Source organism: Apium graveolens, chromosome 1 (genome assembly GCF_009905375.1).
Source record: "Apium graveolens cultivar Ventura chromosome 1, ASM990537v1, whole genome shotgun sequence".
Taxonomy (NCBI): domain Eukaryota; kingdom Viridiplantae; phylum Streptophyta; class Magnoliopsida; order Apiales; family Apiaceae; genus Apium; species Apium graveolens.
The window spans coordinates 66,272,042-66,281,362 of NC_133647.1; the positions used below are offsets into that span (position 1 = coordinate 66,272,042).

The 9,321-nt window shown below is 38.6% G+C and overlaps 1 protein-coding gene across 1 annotated transcript; it reads right to left on the reverse strand.

Annotated features, from left to right (window-relative positions):
* Positions 1 to 8,293: 8,293 nt before the first annotated feature.
* On the reverse strand, positions 8,294 to 8,983 carry LOC141674652 (uncharacterized). The gene has a single exon (XM_074481377.1). It carries the CDS (start codon positions 8,981 to 8,983, stop codon positions 8,294 to 8,296), a length of 690 nt encoding a protein of 229 aa, XP_074337478.1.
* Between the last annotated feature and the right edge of the window lie 338 nt (positions 8,984 to 9,321).

Consider the following 9,321-nt stretch of genomic DNA (forward strand, 5'->3'; position numbering starts at 1 on the left):
GGTGCTGCTTATGTTCTTCTTCCGACTTAGAATAAATAAGGATGTCATCAATGAATACCACGACAAATTTGTCCAAATACTTCTTAAATACCCGATTCATCAGATCCATAAATGCGGCCGGAGCGTTGGTCAATCCAAACGGCATTACTAGGAATTCATAATGCCCATATCTGGTCCTGAATGCGGTCTTGGGAATATCTTCTTCCTTGATCTTTAATTGATGGTATCCCGATCTCAAATCAATCTTCGAAAAGCATTTTGCTCCCTTTAACTGATCAAAAAGGTCATCTATCCTTGGTAGCGGGTAGCGGTTCTTGATCGTTACCTTATTCAACTCCCGATAGTCTATGCATAATCGCATACTCCCGTCTTTCTTCTTTACAAACAGAACGGGTGCTCCCCATGGCGACGTACTTGGCCGAATCACTCCCTTATCCAACAATTCTTATAGCTGGCTTGCCAACTCTTTCATTTCTGCTGGTGCCATCCTATATGGGGCCTTTGAAACTGGTTCCGTGCCTGGAGCAAGGTTGATCTCGAACTCGATTTGTCGATCTGGTGGTAAGCCTGGTAGTTCGTCGGGAAACACATCCGGGAACTCGTTAACTACAGGGATATCTTCCATGCTGGGGCTGCCTTTTTCCAAATCCACTATATAAGCTATGAACGACTCACAACCTTTTCTAAGTAGCTTCTTAGCCTGAACAATTGTAAGAAATAGTTGCTCTTGCCTCTGCCCCTTAAATACTACCTTCTCTCCACTCTTCGTCTTTAAATACACTTTCTTGGTCTTACAATTAATCTGAGCGTTATTCTCTCCTAACCAATCCATTCCTAAAATTATGTCAAACTCTCCCAACTTGAAGAGTATCAAGTCGGCTGAAAACTTATACCCCGAAATATCGATCTCATACTTTGGACAAAATTGATTCACAGGAATCTTCTCTTGGTTCGCAATTACCACATTTACAACCTCACTCATAATCATTTTATCACATTGGAGCTTATCAACAAAAGTTTCTGATATGAAAGATCTTGTTGCTCCCGAATCAATCAATACTTTAGCTTTGACATTATTGAGTAAAAGTGTACCTGCTATCACCTCCGAATTCTGAACAGCATCCTTCATCTTCAGATCAAATGTCCTTGTTATTGCTTGCGGGGTTGGTGTAGGTGGTGGAGGTAATGCCAATACCTCGGCTGGCACGCTTGCACTAGCATTTGCCACATTCATCAGAGCTTTGACTGGTCCGGTTGCCTTGCACTCCCTAGCTATGTGTCCAGTCTTCCCACACTTGTAACACGTAACTCCTGGCTTCGGCATCTTGCACTCATTCGCCAAATGTCCCTTCTGATTGCACATGTAGCATGACATGATCAGCTTATTACACACTCTGGGGTGCCTTCTTCCACAGTGCTTGCATTCTGGCCTCTGGAACCTGTTTTCTCCAACTTGCCCTTGGCTTGCCTGATTGTTCCCCTTCGATTCTTGCCTTTTACCCAAATTTCCTTTCTTTTGAAAATTTCCACCCTTCTGGAAACCAATCCTCTTTATATTCCGATCTTGTGAACTTCCTGCTTCAGACTTTTCTCCATAAAATGGAACCTTCCTCTTCTTGTTATCCCTTTCCTTCCTTGACTGCGTACCATTATTCTCAATCAGAGCAGCTTTCTATACTACTCCCGCGTAAGTTTCAAGCTCAAACATAGCCACTCTATCTCTGATCCAAGGCTCCAATCCTTGTTGAAATTTCTTTGCTTTTTCCTCCTCAGTGTTGGTATACTTCATCACAAACCTCGATAATTCAGTGAAATTCTTCTCATACTCCAATACAGTCATGTTCCCTTGCTTCAACTCAAGAAATTTTAGCTCCATCTGATTCTGCATGTACTTAAGGTAATACTTGTCCAGAAATAACTTCTTAAATCTCTCCCAAGAAACCTGCTGAGTGACTTCCATAGCTTGTACTGATTCCCACCAATAGATGACTTCTCCCTTCAAGAAGTAAGTAGCATACGGTGTCTTCTGATCGTCTCCTAACTGTACTAACTCAAAAGCCCTTTCCATCTCCTTGATCCATGTGTTAGCTATCACTGGATCAGTGGTATCATGAAATGCAGGTGGATTCACATTCTAAAAAGCCTTGAAAGTGACAATCTGTCTAGGTGGTACTAGTGGTTCAGGTGGTTGGTGTGGCTCACGGTTATCTTGGTTTTCAATTCGTTGTTGAAGAGTTAGTTGTTGTTGAGCTATAGCATTGGTCTGCTATTGCAAGGTTTCCAGTAGTCGAAGAATGTTTGGGTCTGTGGTGGATGTGGTTGTTGGGTTCTTCTTTTTGGGAGGCATGATCCTGAAATAAGAGTTGTGTCAAAAACAGATATGAATGATAAAATGATTCGAGGGTATCGCATGGCATTCTTATTTTACATATGGGGTCAAGTTTCCAAATTAAGCAGATATGATGATAAAAATGTAAAAAAACAGTTGAGAGCAAATGGAACAATAGCACATAATTATTGAAATTTTAAATGTCACAATACATAGGATTAGGACAAAGTCTGATTCTAGGAATAACAGGCTTATTTAAAGGAAACAACGGAAACAACTGGGGATTCCACAGAGTCTGATGGTACAACAACATGAAAGGTGAACGGAAAGAACTAAGGCTCCACTCCATCTGAACGGGGCTTGGTAGTCTTTTCCTCTCGAAGCGTCTTCACAATGCTCTGGAGCTCATCCGCCACCATCTGAATGACATACTGGCTGGTGCGGTCCCGGTGCGCTGGCATCTCCTCAAGCTTAGTGTTGACGTACTGAACCAAGGTCTCAAGTCTCGCATTCATCTGCTCCTTGGACTTCCCTTCGTAGTTTCGGCTGTCCGGATACACGTTCTTCAGTCGGTCTATCAGTCGGTCGTACTTGCCCTGAAGCATGTCGAACTCGCGCCTCAACTCAGCATACACCGTGAAAGCAATAGTGTCGTCCGAACCAGAGGATGACGAGGAATGCGCCCTTTGCTGACAACCAATAAGAGGAGTATTAATAATAAATTTACTTATCCTACTCTCTCGCATATTATCTATATCCTACACACATAACCTATAACCTATTTGGGCTGTCCAGGGACTCTAAACCGTAGCTCTGATACCAAAACCTGTCACGCCCCCAACTTGAACAGCAAAATAAATATAGCTATTACAAAATTTTAAAAGAAATAATACAACCAAATCCAAGATCTTACAGTTTAGGGTTTGGAACAGCCCAACACTACCAACTATTACGTCTGATTTTAAAAACCGTGTCCTCACACAAACTACTATCACTTATTCTACCTGAGCTCGAACATAAGCATCAGCATCTCAGGTCTTACGGGCAGTCTGCTTGAATCTAAGCATAGCTGCTAGCTGTAATATCAGGGTAAAGCAAGGAGTGAGCCAAATGCTCAACAATTGCTAATAGTACGATACAAAACATAAATTGAGATATACATTAAAGAATGACAATGGAAAGACATAACCAATGATAACGAGAGATAAAACTATGCGCGATGGCATCATTTTGCTTGTATCAAAACAATTTTAAAATCATGCCTTAATTAAAATCATTTTATGACGCTACAGATTACAACCGGTGATCAGCCGCGAAGTAATCCCGAACCTCGCTGGGTACTAAAACATTAATGGGAATCCCTAGGCAACTTTTAAGCCTAATATAAGTGTGGAAAGGACTCGCGTCTCGGTCCAGATCCACCATTCAAAGAAAACATTTATCCCCCTTTGGGACTGAAAACCCACATTTTATTTATTTCAAAAATACTGATGCCGAATTATAACTAAAATCTCTTTTTACAGTAAACACTTTTATCAAGGGATTATAGATTAACTCGAAACACGGGGAAAATGATACTAACTCTCAGGGCCATGATTCATGAAACTTTACTCTATTAGGGTAACTAAAAGGTTTTCATATGTCAAAACTTGGACAAGAAAATTTAGTGAGGCTAATGGATAATATGAAGGGGTAATGCCAAACTGGGCTTAAAGCAATGGTTTCTCGTCAAGGTACATGTATTGGATCATCAAGAAGATAAGCTTCATGAATACTAAGGGTGTTAAGGTATGAAGAAATGATCTTTTCGCTCAGGATATATCAGAATTGTCAACCTTTACGATAAGAAAGAGGGGTATCAATCAATGAGGAATCACTTTGATAAATATCTGGCTTTCAGGATTCAAGGCAAGTTTCTATAGGGATTCAAGTATCAGGATGAGATATCAATACTTAGGAATCATCAGCATGTTAATCAAGAGGATCAATCAAGTAATATAATAACTCTTCATTTTATCATGGCATTTAACTATCATGAAAAAGACTTTTGAACTACTTGCAATACGTACTTGAGGGTTCATGGCATCTCTATATAACTCAAAGATAAACAAAAGATACGCTTGATTTAAATATATCAAAATGACTCAGGATAATTGCATCGATATATATGAACTATTTACAGTAAGTACGAAGGTCAAGTTGAATCACTTGCCTTGAGAAAGGCTGGTCTGGTCTGATTGGTAGGAGCAACAACTGGAGCTTCACTCGACCTTTATGGCAAGTTTTCCCTCGTTTCGAGATCCTACATAAATAATAATAATCCTCATTATAATATATTCTGACCATCTTAATGTTGTGTTTTTATATGTTTATGAATGGTTTAAAAGGATCAAAATAAGAAGAAGATAGGCTGAAATTACAATGTGTGTATTACTTAAAAGAGATCTGCTTATATAGGCAGATTGATACATAGAAAATGAACAGATTTTCTGAACTTCCCAAAATACAAGGCTACTAAATAAGATACATGAACAGCATCATTCGTGTATTTAAATTTCCAAGAGATAAACCAAATAGATTTGAGATTATAGTCAACAAATTCCTTCCTTAATCTCGAATCTGATTTCCATTCTTCATCCCTATCATCTCCATGAATTTGTAGAGCAGAAGTTTTGATAAAGGTTTTGTAAACATATCAGCAATTTGATCACGACTTTTTACATGAATTAACTTCACCTTCTTCTCGGCCACCTTCTCTCGGATAAAATGAAACCTCACATCAATATGTTTGCTTCGTTCATGATGTACCGGATTCTTTGCTAATTCAATGGCTAACTTGCTATCCATCTTGATCTCTATTGCCTCATTTTGTGGAAGATCAAGTTCTTTAAGAAAAATTTTCAGCCATATTGCATGACATACACACCAGGAAGCAGCTACATACTCTGCTTCACATGTTGACAAGGTCACTATGGGTTGTTTCTTTGATTGCCATGTAAATGCAGTATCTCCGATATAGAACACATAGCCAGATGTGCTTTTTCTGTCATCTATGTCTCCGCACCAATCTGAATCTGTATATGCCCTTAGTTTGTATTTTTTTGACTTTGAGAAAAACAAGCCCATTCCTTTGCTTCCCTGAATGTATTGTAAAATCCTCTTTGCTGCTTTCCAATGTGAACTCCTTGGTTCCTCCATAAATCTACTAACCATGCCAACACTGAATGCTAAATCAGGTCTTGTACAACACAAATATCGTAAACATCCTATGAGACTCCTATATCTGGTTTGATCCACTCGACTTCCTCCTTCTGCTTTTGACAATCTTGCACCAGGCTCCATTGGTGTAGAAATTGGTTTACAATTTTCCATCCTGAATTTCCTTAGAATATCATCTGCATACCTTTCTTGAGACAAAAATATGCCTGATGCAGTCTGTTTTATCTCCAAACCCAAAAAATATTTTAACAGACCAAGATCTGTCATCTCAAATTCAAGTGTCATATCCTTTTTGAACTCATCAATAAGCTTTTGACAATTACCCATAAAAATCAAGTCATCAACGTATAAAGCAACAATTAAAATTTTACCTTCGACCTTCTTTACATAAACTGAATGCTCATAAGAACATTGTTTAAATCCCTTTCTCTTGAGGTATCCATCTATTCTGAAATTCCAAGTCCGTGGCGCTTGTTTTAAACCGTATAGTGCTTTCTTTAACTTTAGGACTTTCCTTTCTTCTCCGACTTTTTTATAACCTGGAGGTTGTTTGACGTACACCTCCTCTTCAAGAATTCCATTTAGAAACGCTGATTTTACGTCCATCTGGTAAATAGGCCAATTATATTGAGCAGCTTGTGAAATAAGTAGTCTGATGCTTTCCATCCTTGCTACGGGAGCAAATACTTCGTCATAATCTATCCCTGCCTTTTGTTTGTAGCCTTTCACTACTAAACGTGCCTTATGTTTTTTTATTGCTCCATTCTTCTTTTTATAAACCCACTTTACATCTAAAGGCTTGTGACCTTTTGGCAAATCGACAAGCTCCCAAGTCATGTTCCTCTCTATTGCTTCAATCTCTTTATCCATAGCATTTTTCCAACTTTCTTCTTGTACAGCTTCTTCAAAACTTAAATTTTCTGCATCCGCCATAAAACATATTAGCTGCACTTCATTAGTCTCATCATAGATATCTTGCAGACTTCTCATTTTTTGATTCTCTTCTTCTTCATCAGATGATGTACCCTCTTCTCTAACAGCATCTGAATTTGTTGTCTCATCTGTTTCTGTATCGGAAGAGATTGACCCTTTTTGGAATGAAACAGACGCCTTTTCTGATTTTAAATTTTCTGCATTGTTTGTTGTCTTCTTCCAATCCCATGAGTCTGCCTCTTTTATGAGAACGTCCCTGCTGACTACAACCCTATTTTGATCTGGATCAAAAAGCTTGTATCCTTTTGTCTTCTGATCATATCCGATGAACACCAATTTCTTACTTTTATCGTCAAGTTTGCTTCTTTTCTGATCAGGTACATGCATATAAGCTATACTGCCAAACACCTTCATGTGTTGTGCGGTTGGTTTCCTTCCATTCCACATTTCTTGTGGTGTTTTATTTCCTAGCTTGGAATGTATACATCTATTTTGAATATAAACAGCGCACTGCACTGCCTCTGCCCAAAACTCCATTGGCATTTCCTTATTTTTCAACATAGATCTAACCATATCCATGATGGTTCTATTTTTCCTTTCCGCAATTCCGTTTTGCTGAGGAGAATATGGTGCCGTCAAGAATCTTCTAATTCCATGTTCCTCACAAAATAAATTGAATTCTTTGGAAGTGAACTCGCCTCCATTATCTGATCTCAAAGCTTTAATATGACATCCAGACATTTTCTCTACCATGACTTTAAATCTTTTAAATACTTCAAAGGCTTCTGATTTTTTATTCAAAAAATATACCCAAGTACGACGAGTGAAATCATCTATGAAAGTAATAAAGTACCTTTTGCCGCTGAAAGATCCGGGTGTAATGGGTCCACATATGTCTGAATGTACCAGATTGAGTCGCTCCCTTGTTTTGTATGTTGTTCCCTTTTGGAAAGAGTTTCTCCCTTATTTTCCATATGTGCAGCTTTCACAGAACTCACCATCAAATACAATATCAGGTAGTCCGTGTATCATCTGATTTTTTGCCATCAACTTCAAAGCTCTATAGTTAAGATGTCCGAATCTCTTGTGCCACAAAGATGCCTCGCCTTCTTTAATTTGTAAACACTTTTCTTGTGAATATTCCATGTTCACCTTGAACATTCTATTGCTTTCCATCTCAGAACTTAAGACCACCTTACCAGTTTTGTCTCTTAATTGCATCTGCTGCCCCTTTGTATGAATTTCATATCCCTTTTGCAACAACTGTCCAACACTTAAAATATTAACTTTAATATCTGGAACATAGTATACATCCTCTATTGCTCCAGTTTTTCCATTCTTCTGTAGAAAGCCTATTCTGCCTTTTCCCATCACCTGAACTTTTGATGCATCTCCAAATGAAACGCTCCCACATGCTCCTTCTTTTAGACTTTGAAACAAATGATGGTGCCCACTCATATGATTACTTGCACCTGTATCCATGTACCATGTTGACTCATTATCTAGACTCACTCCTTTGTTTGCAGTCAACAACAAATTTTCTTCCTCTTGCTTTGTCACCAGATTTTTACATTCTTCATTATTCTTATTATGCCAGCACTCTTTTGAGATGTGCCCAAACTTGCCACAAGTGTAACACTCTTTTCCTTGAGTTGTTCTTCCTGATCTTCCTCTTCCACGACCACCTTGGCCTCGATAATTATTTTGGACCATTGGTGCTTTATGTTCTGGTCTGTACATGCCGCGTCCATTGGCCCTTCCATAGCTATTAAAATTTCTGCCTCCTCGGCCTCGTCCTCGGTTTCCTTTATACTATTGTGTATACAACATCTTTTCTTTATCTTCGACTTTCACTTGCAAAGCTTCTGCCACTGGCTCTTTTTCTTTTAACTTCTTCCGTTGTTCATGAGCTTCAAGGCTTCCAACTAAATCATCTACCTTCATCTCTGAAAGATTTTTTGACTCCTCTATTGCACAGACAATATTTTCAAATTTGTCTGTCAAAGATCTAAGGATCTTCTCTACTATTCTTGCTTCAGTTATCTCCTCTCCGTTGCTCTTTAGTTGATTTGTTACCTTTTCCACCCTTGTGATGTAATCTGAAACACTTTCTGTCTCCTTCATTGTCATAGATTCCATTTCACCTCTAAGTGTTTGTAAACGCACTTGCTTCACCCTGTCTGCCCCTTTGAATGTCTTAAATAAGATGTCCCAAGCCTCCTTGGATGTTTCAGCTCCTGCAATCTTCTCAAAAATTGAATCTTCCACTGCATTCTGCAAAGCGCTTAGAGCTCGGTTGTCTCTCTTTCTTTCATCCTTTACTTTATTTTGTTGAGCTTGTGACAAAGCTCCCAGATTTTCAGGTTCCGTGAAACCATCTCTGACCATCTCCCAAGTTTCTTCAGCCTTCAACCAAGTCTTCATTTTTATGCTCCAAGTGTCATAGTTGAGCTTTGTGAGTTGTGGAATTGGAGTCTGTGTATGTGATGAACCTCCAGCCATGCTTCTCCTTCACCTATGCTCTGATACCAATTTGTTGTGTTTTTATATGTTTATGAATGGTTTAAAAGGATCAAAATAAGAAGAAGATAGGCTGAAATTACAATGTGTGTATTACTTAAAAGAGATCTGCTTATATAGGCAGATTGATACATAGAAAATGAACAGATTTTCTGAACTTCCCAAAATACAAGGCTACTAAATAAGATACATGAACAGCATCATTCGTGTATTTAAATTTCCAAGAGATAAACCAAATAGATTTGAGATTATAGTCAACACTTAACCTATTTACAACCCGAAATTTAACACGGATGGCACTTAGGCCTATATGCACTTAA

Bases quoted from the DNA above. Each gene is read 5' to 3' on its own strand.
- LOC141674652 (XM_074481377.1), bottom strand. From the start codon at position 8,983: ATGGCTGGAGGTTCATCACATACACAGACTCCAATTCCACAACTCACA.